Below are 16,001 nucleotides of genomic sequence, written 5' to 3'. Positions count from 1 at the left end.
CTCCGTCTCCCCTTCGGCCGGCGCTCGCGGGCTGGGGGAGGCAGACGGCGGGGGCAAACGGCGAGGGCTGGGGGAGGCGCTGGCCTCCCGGCGCTACGGTCCTGGGGCAGGTTTCAGAAGCGAGCGGCAGAGCGCCCACGTTTCCGACGGCCGATAACATCAGCGGGCGTGTCAGGTGGTTGGTGCCGGCGAGGCGAGCGTGAGTGCGCGCGCGGTGCGGGCGGGAGGGCGCGCGCACAAAGTTGGAGCCTGCGGGAGCGTGTGGGGCGGGCTCGCCGGGCGCCGAGAGCGGCGGGGGGCGGCCCGAGGGCGGAGAGGCCCGGGGCGAGGGGCCGCGCCGGCGGCAGCGAGGCGCTGCGATGCGCCCCGCGGAGCCCGAGTCGCCGCGCTAGGGGAAGCGGCTCCACGAGCGCGGCCGCGACCATGGGCACCCTCGGCAAGGCGAGAGAGGCTCCGCGGTGAGTAGGGGCCCAGGCCCTGGGGAGCGCCAGTGTCCTTCCTCGGGGCGGGGACCGGGGTGTGGGCAGCCCCCTGAGGCCTCTCGGGGGTAGAACGTGGGGCGGACAGGGACGCCTCCTATTTGGGAAGTTGCCGGCCGCTCCTGGGAGCGACAGGCTGGGTCTGAAGTGTGGGGAGACGCGCGCACTGGACACAAGCCCGAGGGACGGACACGCCCGGAGCGCCCAGCGCGTCGCGCCCGGGAAGCGGGGGAGGGAGCTGGGTTACGCGGTCCGCACGGCCAGAGTTCGCCCGGCGAGCTCCGGAGTTGCAGTGACCGACCTCCTCCCCCGGCACCTGGCCGCCACGCACCTGGGACTCCCACTCGCGGACTTTCCCGGTCACCCGCACCTGCTGCGGGCGCCGGCTTCTGACAGCGCCACCTGGCGGCCCTGCAGATCTCGGGAGCGCCCAGAAAAGCCAGCTGCTCTTGCAGCGAACGAGCAGAGGTCATCCAACCATATCAACTCTGGATGGAAACCTGTATTCCCCTCCACCCCTCTGTGATTCCAGAGAGATGTTTTAAAGGGGTCTTGGGGTGACATAAAATGAAGAGTGACAGTCAGTGAAAAAGCTCTTGTCTGAAGAAAGAGGCCTGGAGGGGCCAGGCAACTTTGAATTTGTCCCCCAAAAGGCCCGAACCCGACAACTGCCTGGAGGGCAGTCTGGGCTCAGCATAAGGCTGGGCCCCTTGTGCACTTCCCTCCTCCATCCACAGGACTCTGATGGGACTGCGCCGTGCCCAGCCTGCACAAGCAGGCCCAGAAGAGGCAGGCAGCTTTGCCCTGCTGGACTTTCTAGAGCTAAAGGTGCTTGGCCCTTTATGCACCCGGCCCTGTATCCCTGAGGGTCCAACGCTAGTTGCACTTGACTGAGGGGAGGGGCTTCAGTACGTTAAACTGAGTTATTCTGCAAGTGGGGAATGGACAGGACTGGAAGGAATCCTCACTAGAAGCCAATAAAAGCTACCTTCCACTGCAAAGAAAACCATGGAAGTTTCCATAAAAAGTTGAACCTTAAATTGTGGCCTCCACTGAGGTGTAACCTGTGCTGAGAGAGGATTTCACTTGAACCAGATCCGAGTGTTGACAATCTCCTTCAGCAAACTTAATGGAGCCTTAGCCAATTTTGGCCTCAGAAAACACCTTCAAGTTAATTGTTTCTCTCAGGGGTTTTTTTTTGGTGTGTGTTTTTTGTTGTTGTTTTGTTTTTAATTCACAAGGGAACTGGCTACTGTCCTTTTAAGGTATGCCTTTGAAGGCTAGGGGCTATTAGTTCTATGGATTAAAACACCTTCAAGACCTGCCTGCAGTGAAGTATTTTATAAAACCTTATCTGCAGCCATTTCACCAGAAGAGAGAGTTTTGAAGGTTTGTCACAAAGCAGCCAGTCACAAAACTGCACAGCAGAAGAGCTGAGGTTTCTGGGTGATGGTTCAGATAACCCCCATCTTCCTTGACCTCTCAGGTGGCAATTTGGTTTCTAGTAGTTTTTCTTCCTTGGTTTCTCATGCTCCAGCCCTTGAGTCTCTCTGGGCTCCCCAGTTCCCAGGTTGAATCTTTTACCACCACCCTCAAATACCCCCTTCAAGTTCTTTCTTTTTACTTGACACCCCCAGTCCCTCCTAGTTCTGGTAAAAGTATCTCACCTTATGAACCAAAGTGGTTTCCGCTACTGCTGACACAGGGAACCACTACTAGAATTAGAACCAGGGCAGTTTTCAGAGTCCTCAGTGGCCACTGCCACCAACTGAGAGAGAAAGTGGAATTTTCCTTGTATCTTCCAGCTGAGAGACTGAGGTAGGCACCTCCCAGCCCCAGAGGGAAGAGCTGCTTGTGGAGGCTCAGCCTCTGGTTGCAGGTGCCTCTTCTCCAGGGTCCAGGGAGAAGTACTGTGGAAGACGTAAGAGAAAAAGAGATTTGTACTGAGAAGGACTTTATTTTTCTCTTTCCCAACTCTGCCTCAGGTGAAGATCTTAATGGTAAAAAGGCAGAAAGCTGATTAATCCCAACACCCAACAACCAGCCCCAGGTTTAGAGATTGTCAGTGCTTCCTGGAAGGGGAGGGAGCTCCAGGTGGGGAGCAAGGCATGGGCACAGGAGGCCTGACTTATACCCATCTCTGCATTGGTGGCTGGTCCCGTTGCACTTCTAAGTCTGGACCTCCACACCTCAAGGTAAAGGGCTTAGAAGATGACCATGAAGAGCCCATGCAGCCTGGGGTCTAAGGACTGTTCAGGGGACATGCAGAAGGAATAGGGCCTGAGATTCAGCCTTTATGTAATCAGTTATGCTTTAGGAGGATGTTACTTTTGCCTTAAGTTAAATTGACCTTTTCAGTCTCTCTTGCTAATCCTGATACAGTGAAAAGTGCACAGTAAATATTAAGCAAATAGAGCCAGAGAGGTGCCCAGTACAAATTCCAGATCTAGCACTTATGAGCTGTACTTGGCTATGTCATTTAGGCTCTTTTAGACTCAGTTTCAACATCACAAAATGGAGATAACATCTTTCTGGGGTGTAAGCTTTAAAGACCATGTAAATCCCCAGCACAGTGCCTGCCTTGTCATAGGTACTGGATTCATGGTGGCCATTATTTTCTCTCATTTTCAGATACTGATCTGATCCCAGGGCTATCGCAGGCCCTGGGCAAAAATCAGTAATGGCCGGAAAGTCCTATAACATCAACTTGACCTTTCAGAAATCACTGCCTCAGGTTAGCAGATTCCTGATAGCCAGTTACTGATTCAATTTCGTTGGGACCACCCTAGGTCAGAACAGGGCCCAGCAGCCACCCCCAGCCCAGCACCCTGGAGCTATTCTGAAGTGCACCTCCCTCAAAGGGCAGGGTGTTCCCTCCACGAGTCTGGCTGTGTACTGAATGGCCCCATAGTTCAGTAGTCTTTTCACAGGCTGGTTTCCCAAGTTATGAGTAGTGCTCCAGCATTTTATTTTGCTCTCAGCACTTCAGCCCCTTCTGGGTATGCCTTGTCAGAGAAACTTCCCCCAGCCCTCCACCTGCAGCTGGTTCTCCCTTCTCTGAGAACATCACACCCCCTTACCTTGACGCTCACGGGATGCTTAAGATTGATAGAGTTATCTTTCCATAGTCTGGGTCTGATTCTCCAACTAGATTTTTGTATGAAAGAGCTTATAAATGACCTGTGTACGACAGCAGCTAACATATAATTAGTACATTTTACAGTTTACAAAGTGCCCTCACATAGGCTGTCCTGCTACTCTTCTCTGACCTATCACGATGTCTCACCCATGGTATAAGCACTGATTGATTAATTGATTCCATCATGTGTTTATCAGAACATATAGTGAATAGCTAAAGTTATGGCTCTGAGGTATATTTCTTTTTCCTTTTTTTTCTTGCCTTCTCTTTGTAAACTATGAAATAAGTAGACCACAGTAGGGAGAGGACAGTTAACGATATGCTGAAAGAAGTTTCCAGTAACAGCACTCATCACTGGTGAACATTCAAAGATGAAACGTGCCTCTGTGTGTTTACGTTTTTTAATGGAAGGAAAAATAAAACGCTTAATTCACCTTCATGTATCATTTTGCAAACAACATGACTTACACTGAGAGGTCATGACCAAAGGTAAAGCCAGGCAAGAGTGGACAGAGGTGACCTATAGGACTCCTAAGCCTTTCCATGTCCAGGCCTATTGTGGATTTAGCTCTGGAATAAAGTTCTCATGAGCTCTGCCTCCCTCCCCCAATAGGTAAGCATCCAAATACAGACTCAATGGAATGATGTTTAATAATAAAAATGACTCGTAATGATTACCTGTATTATCAGTGATGAAAAACAGAGTCTTAAAACCCACCAAGACTTATGAGAAAGGCAGGAATAGCTTAAAATCTAAATACCACCATCCTCACCTCTCTTCCCCTGCACACAAGGGTCCTCAGTCTTTGATTTTCCCCCCAAAGTCCTTAAAGATGTTTCTGAGGCCATCTGGGCTGCTACAGCATCTCTGGTGTTGTTCAAGATGAATGAAGTTAGCCGAAGATGAGACCACCTGAAACTCATTTCCTAAGACTCAAGCCAGTGGCCTGGAAGCTAAAATGAAAAATTATTGCTAAGAGCCGAGGACTGCCAAGGTAGTCCTGCCTCTGCCTCTCCCCTTCAGGAAATGGAGACCGCAGGCCAAAGCAATCCAAACCTCAGGAGGACAAGCCCTAGTTGCAACCCTGAAATCTCACCTTGTTATTTGCTTGGGAGATGTCTCTTTAACAGCCAACCAGTCCGTTTGGTGCATTTGCCAAGTGGGAGGGGTGTATCTTCTATCAGCCCAACTCCCAGGATTAATTGTCTTATCTCTACTCCTTTCCTCTCCAATCTGCCTTCAGAGCGTGGAGCTGCCAGTTTGCCAGTCCCCTGGCCGCTCTGCTTGCATTCACTGCCTCCTCTCTCTCCTCAGGAAACCTTCCCATGGCTGCAGAGCTGCCCCTAAAGCAAAACTAGAGGCGAAGCCAGCCAGCAGCCCCTTCCCTTCCCATCCCAGCCTGGCCCAGATCCCCCAGTTCCGGATGATGGTGTCTCTGGGACATTTGGCCAAAGGAGCCAGCCTGGACGATCTCATCGATAGCTGCATTCAGTCCTTTGGTGAGTTGGCTAACTGTCCACATGCATAAAAATCACTCTATTACTTTGTTCTTCCTTTAAAATTGCTTAATAGAATAGCAACCTAGATTGCATTTTGGCTTTAAAAATAGCTTTTGAGCCTTTGAAATGTTGGAGAGAGCGTGCAGTGCCTGTGGCACATGACTGTGTGGGTGTAATAGGTCGTGATGAGAGGTGTGATTTAAAGTGAGAAAAGTTACTGAGGAGAGTTTACATTTCCATTTTTCTTAGAATGGAGGTTTTTCTCGTGACGAAAAATATCATAAAATGCAATTGTGCATCTGGTGCTTTGACTTTTTGTCCTTGTGTTCTTGGGGCACACAAAAACTAGGTTACATGAGCAAACTGTGTTGTCAGACAGAAATTTGAAAGTCTTTGAATCATTTGGACAAAAAGTCTTAATAATTCCCTTTACAATCTGGGTGGTAATTACGGTAGAATAGGAAAGGGTCAGGTAAAGCTGGAATGTCTGTGACTAGAAGATACTAGTTAAGAACCATTGCGTTTGGGGGTCAAAGATCTGGGCAAGAAGAATACAGACGCACGTCAGCAATGAATTGTCTAGGCGCTATACTCCGTCATCACCGTAATCACCGTGAAGGATGCACGCCCGAGTGCAGCTGACAAGCAGTTATTTGCAAAGATGCCCTATTCTAAATTTTATAAGCACTGTCTTTCTTTTGATTGTTAATTGTGAAATAGTGATGGAAAGGTACTAAATATTCCCTCCCTTTAAAAAAAAAAAAAGAATGATTAAAATTGATGGAAAATTCATAGATTTCTAGTGTCACTGTTCCCCTTTTCATGCCCCTCCCAACCCCTGCACCTCCCATCGTGAAGCAGATGAGCACTAGACACTCAGCTCAGAAGCACCTGCCCAGCTCGGCACCCAGAAGCCTCCTGGGGAGGTTGATCAGATCCCAGGTGGCATGTCGTGCAGATGAGTTAGGACTCAGAGCTAGGGATTCCTGGCTGGACTTGTTTAGTGCTTGGTCAGACCTTATTTCTGGAATTGGGAAACACCTGACATTTCAGGAATACTCATTTAGTACACTTTATTACAACATTGAAAAGAATAGTTTGGATGATTTCAACACTGGTTTAAAGCAGTTGCTGTCAAATGTTAGTGCAGAGTCACGTGGAGGTTTTTCTACAACTCATTTGCTGGGCCCCACCCCCAAAGATCCTGCTCCCCGTAGGTCTGGGGTGCGGCCCAAGAATTTACATCTCTAACAAGTTCCCAGGTGATGCTGATGCAGCCAATCCAAACACCTGGCTTTGCTTTATTGTTTGTTGTAGACTTTTTAATCCGGAAAAGAGGGAGCATTTTTATTGCTAGTTTAACCTTAAATTTTAATTAAATTTCTATTTATGTACACTTCAATCTTTCAGTTAAGGATGCAGTTGGGAGCAGAATGAGTAGCTTTCTATTTCAAAATAGCCTCCTTAGAAAAGATGCATGCGGGGAGAGGCACTAGGACACAGTGGGGACGGAGGGAGTGCAGCTGTGATAAGCTGTTTTGTCACCCTGTTCCCAACTTCAATAAACAGCAAGTTCCTCACACAGGCCTGGTAGTCATGTTCACTGGTCTTTAGCAGAGCACTATGATTATTTCATGAACAAAGATTGTTATTCCCTTTCCATTTCACTGTTCAGAAAACAGCAACCAATAATGTACCTATCATGCTTGCTTTCTTCCTCCCGTGCCAGTCATGCAGCTGCTGGCTGATTATTAACCCTCACATAATCATGACATCAACCTGAAAAATACATGTCCCATGCTGAAGTCCTTCCCTGAAAGAACCAAGCCCAATCCATGCCCCTCAACAAATAGTAGGAGGGCAAAAGATACATTGTTTTCCTGGAATATATTGAACTGAAAGATGTACCTTAAAATCCCTGAGCTGTAAAAGTCCCACGGAGTCTAATAGTCTTTTATGCATTATCACGAAGCGTTGGTCAAGTCCCCGATTGCCTCTGATGCTGTGCTGGGCCGTGCACAGGGAGAATTACAGGGGCCGAACCCCTGTTCCACTACTAGAGCTCAGAATACCTGAGAAATGCACTGTTCAGGAAAAAAAAAAAAAAGATACAAAAGACAGGGCTATAATAAGCTAAGTGCAAGGAAGAATAAATTCTTTATACCATGCAGAGTTTGAGTAAGTTCACCTCAGGGGTGAAGACATAGATTCGGGAGAACAGCCACTGTTTGTTCAGACCCCTCTTGGGGCCGTGGGAATGTTTCAGGAAGGCGGGAAGGTTAAGGTCTCAGGGCTTCAAGTATTATGTTCTGCAGAGTTTCCTGCCACAGAGTTTACATGAAAGGGGTAAAACAGAAAGACGCCTTACGTCTGGAGGGAACAGGAGACTTCACTTGGCCTGTGATTTTGAGTCTTTGGTTATCAGTTGACTTGTCTAGTTGGGGGAGGAGAGTGGAGTGGGAGCAGCAGAGGTAAGTGGGGCTGGGGCCGCGTAGCAGACAAAGGAACCTGCACTTGGCTCCTGCCTGTAGGTCTCCCCAGAGGCGATCGGAGAATGGTACAGAGTGGGGCTGATGTTTCTCTTGAACCTGATCTCGCTGGTTCTTTCTCAGCCTTGTATAGGAGTGTTGTTCTATAGACTAAAGTAATCTAGTTTAGCGTTTTTGTTAATGAGTTTAGATGCCATCTCAGTTTAATACCCGTAAAAATGGAGGGAAATCGTACAGGAAGATGGGGAAACTGTTCTTATTTTTTTATAATCTTTCACTTCAGACCTTGATTTTAGCCACTTCTTCCAACTTGAAGAAAAAAGAGAGAGAAAAATAGTTTTGAACATAAAGACTAATTAGTTCATTTATGTTCTACTACTTTCCCAACCTCACTTGCATGCAGTTGCTTTGAGGGGGTTTGAATTGGCCAGAGCTGTGCTGTCCAATATGATGGCCACTGGCCACATGTTGGCTGTTTACAGAGACATTTCAATTAATTAAGATGAAGTCAGGTGTAAAATTTAGTTCACGAATTTCAAGTGCTCAACAGCCATGAATGGGAGAGTAAATAGAAAATATTTCCATCGTCGCAGAAAGTCTGATGGGCGTGCTGGACAGCGTAGATGGCTGACTCGGAAGGGAAAAGCAACAGGCACATTTTCTGGAAACTGACAGACTTGCATTTTTCTAGCATCTCTAGGTAATAGTCTGAATACACCCTAAGGCATCATGGGCATTTGGCAGTCTTTGCTGTTGGCTCTCTCTTGAGTATTATTAGCCATTAGTTACCACCTGCACTGTCCTCAGAGAACGGCTTACTACAATGCTTTTAAGAATGGGTGATCAAAAGAAGTTATATGCATATAAGCATAACCCATGGACACAGTCAATAACGGGGTGAAGGCCTGAGGAGGGGGTGGGCACGAGGGGGAGGGGGGAAGTTGGGGGGAAAAATGGGACACCTGTAATACTTTCAGCAATAAAGATAAATTTAAAAAAAAAAAAAGAATGGGTGATCAGCACCTACAAATCAAGTGCACTCTTGAAGGCCTCTAGCAAGCCTCCCAGTGTCCCATACAAGGAACAGATTTGTGATTAGAAACTCAGAGCCTTGAGTCAGCTCATTGCTTTAACCATGAAGCAACCCACCCCACCTTCTGTTTTAATCAGAGGTCATGTTTTACATTCTAAGCTTATTATTGGGAGTTAATTCACCCTTCAGCCAAGCATAATGAGGCAAATCATCACAACCTGGTACATTGATGTCAGATGTATGTGAGTCACACCCTCTGTTTCAGAGGTAGAAAAGACCTCTGAAATCATCTGGGCTTTTTAAAACATTTTCACCTCGTAAGAGGGCTGCCAGCATTTGGGACCAAATGGAAGGCTTCAGATGTCCAAATTCAAAAAGATGACAGCATCACAAAGAAAACTGTAAACGTATCCCAGAAAGGGTCCCTCAGCCAGCCGCTCTCATGCTCTCCAGTGGGGTGTGGGAGGAAGCTCCAGGTCTTTGTCTTACCTGTCAGTGTGAAGGGAAATGAAGCTTAGCCTAGTATCTTATATTTAGAATGTTGTTGTTTTTTTCTTCTTGGAGTTCTATATATATTGATTTCTTTTAAACTCAAAACAACTCTGAAATAGGCAGGTCAGGTATTATTGTCCCCGTTGGACAAATGAGAAAATAAATTGAGCCTTATGACCCCAGCCTAAGGAGAAAAGATGCTATTCACGTGCTCCTTCCTCTGCCACAGCAGCCACTTGCAACCTCCCCTAGGACAGGCCTCCCTTCACTCAGGAGAAACCCACATGACACACAGGACAGGCCTGCAGCCTGGGCCCACATTCTGCCCAGATTAGAAATTAATCTCCATGAAATATAAGAACTATGTATTAGACCCCATCTTTATACCAGGTGTCTACCCGAAATTCTCTCTTGAGCAAAGTGTTAAATTGATTAAAATTACCACGTGCCTTGTACTCATGCTATCCAAAGACCTCCCAAACTAGAAATAGCCCCAGAGTTTTAGGTATATTTCCCACACCATGGAATAGTTGGATATTAAAAACATTATATAGACCTTAACTTTTTAAGGGTAAAACACTACACCTATTTTTAAAATTAGAGCAAAAGAAGGCAAACGCACACTCAGGACCACACAGTTTCCTCCATGGCAAAGGGAAGGGTAGATATTCCTCACCACTCTGCAACCTAGAGTCTGTGTACCAAAGTGAGATGCCCTCGGGCAACAGGAACACAAGACCAGAAGCCCAAGGCGGTCACAACCAAGAGCATACAGATGCAAGAATGGGCAACTCCAAGGAACAAAGTCAAGTGTAGATCAGGAAGGGGCCTAAGCCTTCGCCACTATTAAGACAGGCCCTCCATGAAGAAGACCACAGCTGTCCCAGTAGCCTCCTCAGTGGAAGCCCCAGTCTCTAGAAGTCATGGCCACCAGGTTTCACATGTAAAGGATGGCCCTCTGGGCACCCACTTCCTAAGGCTTCCAGGCATCAGAGCAGCTCTCAGACATGACTGTCCTTAGCCCTCTGCAGTGAATTAATTAGTATTCTATGATCAAGATGCTGTTTATTCTAAGGAGCCTCTTTGCTACATCTTTGAATACCTGGCATCACCCAGTGCCCCGGGTTGGCATGTCTGCCCTCTCATGGGTGTGAGTTACAGTGACTGCCATCCCTGTGAAATGAGGAAGTGGGAAACCCCCTTCACTCTCATCTGTGCTCTCCTGTGTGGGGGTATTTATAGCAGACCTCCCACCGTGATAGAGAACAGAGGCAGTCATAAAAATGATTATGCATGAGGTTGACAGTGTCTCAGGAATCCTGAGCATTTTTGTTCAGTAATTCCATCCAGAGAGATTAGACCAACTGCTGAGAAAGAGAGACAAGCAGAGAGACAGGCAGTAGGCTGATGGTGGTAAGGACACATACTGTGGGCTCTGTAGGCTGCTGGGCCTTTACCTGGATTGGTGCCACTGATCTTCATAACAACCCTGTGAGAATATTCTTTTGCTCTTTCAATTAATAGGAAGTTGAAGCTCAGGGACATTAAAAAACCTGTGGAAAGTGGCCCAACTCATTAGCGAGAGAGCCGCTGAGATCTGAACTCTGGTCACTTGTCTCCAAGGTTCATGTTCCTCCCATCTACCAGGAGCTCTCCACCCTTAACATGTGGTGGGGGGGGGGGGGCGGTGTTCAACTTTCAGATTCCTGAGGGTCCACTCCAGAGATTGCCACTCAGCTAACAGTCACTGTGGTTTTGATGGAGGTGACACATGAACTAATTTTGAGAAATACAGTGCTATGGCGCACTTGCTTCTTGGACGCCCCAGAGCATTTTCTTAGGCTTTCTAGGAAAACGTGGAAAACCTGAAGGGTACAAATCCTCTGAGAAAGCAGTAGAGCCAAGTAGTTTGGTTTTTCAACTCTATGAACTAGAAGAGCACATGGTAGAGCCAGCCAGCTGGGTACCTTTAAAGCAGCCCCCCAAATCTAAGTAGAGAGAGCCCTGCCCTTGAGCAGGTTTGTAGTCTTGGGCTTGCTTCTTTTAGAGTTTCCTGCATTTCTGTTTCCTTCTCAATTACAGGGACTCCCTTCAAAACTTCCAGCCTATTCCTCTTGGGCCATGGAAATAAGTAGAATACGAGTGTCTCTTATTACTGTGGTTTGGTTCTTTGCATTCAAAAGCAGCATTGATATTCTGCATTTCCACCTTTAAGTTTACTGTGGTTCTGAGGTTTTGCTCCCTAATGTATGCCGGTCACACATAGATCAGAGGCTGAAAGTAGTGGCTTTGCTGGGGATGGGGGGAACTGGAGAGGTGCTTCCTATGAGTACTTCCCCCCAAATGGCACTTTTCCAACAGATTTTTTTAAGGCCATAGGTTGAGATGAAAGTTACTAAGTTCATGATGGAAACCCTAGGAAATGTGAAAGCAAAATCTATGTGCTCAGTGATTGACTGAAATAGCAGAGATTGGGCAGTCAGACCACTGGAGAAGGTCATCTGAAGTTCAGACCCCACTCCAGACCCACCTCCTCATGGTAGGAACTGCCCACTTGTGCCTGGAGCAGTTACAGCTGCTGGACTTGGTGACTTGTTCTGCAAATAGTTTGGGCTACTACCTAGTTGGGGTCATCCTAGAGTGGTCGGGAGGAAACAGCAGGGAAAGAGCGAGATAATAAGCAGGGCCAGCTTCACGGGCACACCCTGTGCACTTGGTCTAATGCTGCCTCAGTCTTGAAAGTCTTTTTTTTTTTTTTATTGGTAAACATTTATAGCAATTTATTGGGTTTTATACTTGCTTAAGGAGCAAGCAAGTGAACAAAGAGATGAGGTTATGAATTTAAACAATGCAAAGAATCTTGAAATCTAGTATTATTTCTAAGATGGAAAAATCTATTTGCAGAAAAGGTTGGGAAGTTGACATATTCTGTTTTCTTTTTGATATGCCCCCAAACTAATGTACATTTTTGTAGCTAATTTTCAGAATTATGGAATCAGCTGCAGAAATTTATCTCCCAAACAATATGCTGCTCTGGAAAATAATCCATTTCTAAAATATTTCAACTGTTCTTTTAAGAATTTCTTTACCTAGACTTTATTATTTTTTATAGTTGCACTACTTTTAAAATAAAAAAAATTTTTTTTTAAGTTTCTTTATCTTTATTGTTGATAATATTACAGATGTCCGCTTTTTAACCCCATTGAACCCCTCCACCCCACATCCATCCCACCCCCCAGGCCTTCCCCACAACAATGCCTGTGTCCCTGGGTTATGCTTATAAACATATAAGTTCTTTGATTAATCTTTCCCCACCCACTCCTCCCTCCCCCTCTTCCCTCTGAGATTCCTCAGTCTGTTCCATGCATCTGTGTCTCTGGATCCACTTTGTTCATCAGTTTATTTTGTTTATTATATTCCACATATAAGTGAGATCCTATGGTACTTGTCTTTCTCTGACTGGCTTATTTCACTTAGCATAATACTAGTCTTGAAAGTCTTAACCTGCAAGAGCAGATTGTTAAATTTTCAGAAATTTTGCATACGAGTTGTTACACACAGCCATCATTAAAAAGTTAAATTGTATAAACTTATAAGATAAATCCTCAAAACTCATCATTGCTGTACTACCACGTTTTACTATCGTCTCTGCTCTTGCGGTTGTCTATTGTCTCTGTATGGTAGGAATGTTATATAATGGTAAGCGATGATATGCACTTCTCTCCCCAGCTCCATGTTCAGTGAAGTTATGCTAGTAGCTTGACATTGCCTATGTTGGGAGTATTTACACCATAGAAATGGGCAAGCACTGCTAACCAGGGCTTCCTCTTAAACCCCACCCCTGGAGAGGTACTGATGAACATTTACCAGCACACCACTTTCCCCAACTACAAGGGTGCTTACTTACAAAGCAAAGTGTTGAGATGGAAAGAGAAGTTAAAACTGGAAATTTAATTTTGAATCACCTAATTAGGAGAAGGTAATATCTGCCATTGTTTCTCTCCTTTCATCTAAGTATCTTATACAACAATTCTCCTTGTCTTCTTCAAAGAAAAGGAAGATTATACCGTAGAGAAAAGGAAAGCACATATCAGTGAAGTTGAGAAATGTTCTTAAATAAGTGACAATGGAACTTAAAAACTAAAACTGAGATTCTCATTCTGGAGTCAAAGTTATCACTCAGTGTTTTTGTTGTGTGTGCGTATGTGTTTTAAATGTACCTCCTCTAAAAATTCTCCATGTTTTAACTACCCCTTATTTCTGACAGGCCAAACCTCAGTTTTGTGAACTTCTGATTTTCATGTATTATATGCTGTCTCTGTTTGTTTGATTCCATCTGTTTAATCATTTGCCCTTATTTCACGCTACATGGTAACAGGTTCCATTGCTATGTATATATAACCAAGCTTTCGTTGCGTGTGTTTTCATAAGTTTGTTTGCTAACTGTATTTCCAATTTTGTGAACTGTCTGTTCATATCCTTTTTTCCTACTTATCAGTTACTGCTCAATGTTTTTATTGTTAGAGGGTTGCAAAAGCTTTTTATATTAAAAAAAAAAAAAAAGCTGTATTAACTCTTTGAATATCACTTGCTCCAGGCATTATTTCCTCATTCTCATTTCCATTTTTATATTGGTTTGGGGATTTTAATGTATAGAAATTTTACATTTTTATGTAGTTAAATTCGTTCAAGTTTTCTGTTATCTTTTCCTTTATTAACTCTAAACTTGAAAAGATAACCCGATTAAAGATTTGGTGAGTATTCCATTAGTGTTATAATCAAAGTTTCATTAAATCCATTCTATGATATACAGTAATTCTATAACCCACTGTTGTGAATGATCAATAAAAGTTGATCAGTCAGTTTTTGCTGGAGAAAAAGAAGCCTTCAGTGTTGTTTCTGAGAGTGCCATTGGCTTAAAACCAGAGCGTTTGGACAGTCACTTTGTAACTCAGAGCCCCAGTTTCCCCTCACTGTGATACTGCTGAAATGATTTCTGAGATGGAAAATATCTGCGGGAGAAGGTGTAATGACACCTCAATCACGAAGTTGAATGTGAGTTTGAAGACAGTCCTATAGGAATTTGTGTATTTAAAGAAAGTACTTTTGATCTTGTTGCAGAGCCAGTATCCTCAGGGTGGAGACTTAGAAAACACACCAAATTTAAATCCATTATTTCTAAATTATTAATATACACTGAGTCTATATTGTTTTTACATAGATTTTTAAATTATGGTTAAATGTATATAACATGAAATACATTTCTAAAATATTATTTTAGTAATCGTTAACTCTCGAGTATTTACTGTGAATAACAGTGTTCATGTTTATATATTTTATATACAAATTCTTATTTAATTCCCACTCTTTTACAAGTTTTTGTATTTACAAAGATCTAATCGCAACTCAGCTCTTATATTTACTTTTTTATTTAAAATTTTATTTATTGATTGATTGATTTGAGAGAGAAACCTTTATTTTTTGTTCCACTTATTTATGCATTAACTTTAAAAATTATTCATGATCACTTTAGAAAACTTAGAAAATGAAGACTAGCATAAAGAAGAAAATTACAGTCAACCATTGTGCCATGAAGAGCAGATAAGCAGTATCAACATTGTTGGGGTACCTTCCTAGATTCCCTCCTGTGCATGTTGACTTACACTGTAGTCACATGAACTTTTTTATGGTAGACTCGCTGCAATTAACTCCACTTTCCATAGTTCACATTTTAAACAATTATGCTCTTAAAATCAGCATTAATATTTATAAAGAAGTGTGCTGGCACAGAAAGTTGCTTATTCTATACTAAAGTTGATTTTTAAAAAATAATTCTGGCATAATCCTTTCAAATGTGGGACATAAAAGTGAAGGTTGCTTGGCAACTAAAATGATTCTAATGAGGAATTAAAAACATTACAAGAAAAGAAGAGTAATTACTCATTTCTTTTCAAGGCCAAATACTAAGTATGATCACCAGGTAACTATAGTTATAATAAATGAAGGAAACAAAAAAGTGCTTTTATTAACTTAAAAATTCTAGGTGTGGGCTTTTTAAAAAATGTATGGGGGAAGTTAGATGGGTTTTGTGGAAGAGACGCTTTGTTTTCAGAAACAATGGAAAAATCTTGTGTGTTCATTGACTTTCTAAGAGACTTAGAAAGTAGCAACTGGGAAAGAGCGGAAACACGAAGATGCTACAGTTTGGTCCATCTGTGATTCTCCTCCAGAGAGAAGAGATGGTGGGCAGTGGTGCGAGGGGGACCATGTCATCTACTTTGGTTTTTTCTAGAGAGCAGTCAAGGGCCCTGGGGAAAGGTTCTTCCCAAAATCTTCAGGCAAAAGATGCTGCCAGATTGGAGCTTGGACTGGAGGGGCACCAGTGATGAACCGAAATGGACAGAAGGAGTGGGGCTGGAGGCAGGCTTCTTGAAGGGGAGGGGGAAGCAGAGCTCGCCAGCTTCGTAGTGAAGGAGAGAATGGACTAACCAAAGCAGCGAGGCAGCCGGTGATGAAGCCATCAGGGAATTGGGGGGTGGAGGGGCAAAGGCCACTCTGTCTGGCTTCCTGTCACTAATCTCTGGGAACTGCTTTCCAGGACTTGTTTTTGAAGTCTTGTGAACAGCCCCATTTTAAGGGGGCACCCAGGGCAATTAGGAAGCCAAGATATGTTCCAACATTATCATTCATGAGTTTATTATAGCCCGCAGAGAATCCTTAAATCTGATGAGCAATTAATCATGTTGGTTAATTTTGCATTCACTTGCTGAATGACAAATGCATAGGGATGCTTTTCTGCTTTCTTTCCCCCTTCCTCCCAGTTCATTGGCATAATGGATTCCAGATTTATTCCATCCACGCCTGCCTTG

The 16,001-nt window shown here is 44.5% G+C and overlaps 1 protein-coding gene across 1 annotated transcript in view; it reads left to right on the top strand.

The window, feature by feature from the left end:
• Nucleotides 1-236: 236 nt before the first annotated feature.
• The window catches only part of RASGRP1 (RAS guanyl releasing protein 1), an 82,133-nt gene continuing 66,368 nt past the window's right edge, over nucleotides 237-16,001 (top strand). Inside the window, exons 1-2 of the mRNA XM_081155849.1 lie at nucleotides 237-458; nucleotides 4,934-5,118. Coding sequence (XP_081011975.1) covers nucleotides 424-458; nucleotides 4,934-5,118 — 220 coding nt within the window. The 5' untranslated portion in view covers nucleotides 237-423. The remainder of the gene's footprint in view (nucleotides 459-4,933; nucleotides 5,119-16,001) is intronic.

The sequence above is a fragment of the Miniopterus schreibersii genome, assembly GCF_964146895.1.
Source record: "Miniopterus schreibersii genome assembly, chromosome: 1".
Classification (NCBI taxonomy): Eukaryota; Metazoa; Chordata; class Mammalia; order Chiroptera; family Miniopteridae; genus Miniopterus; species Miniopterus schreibersii.
This window is presented reverse-complemented; position numbering and strand designations above follow the sequence as displayed.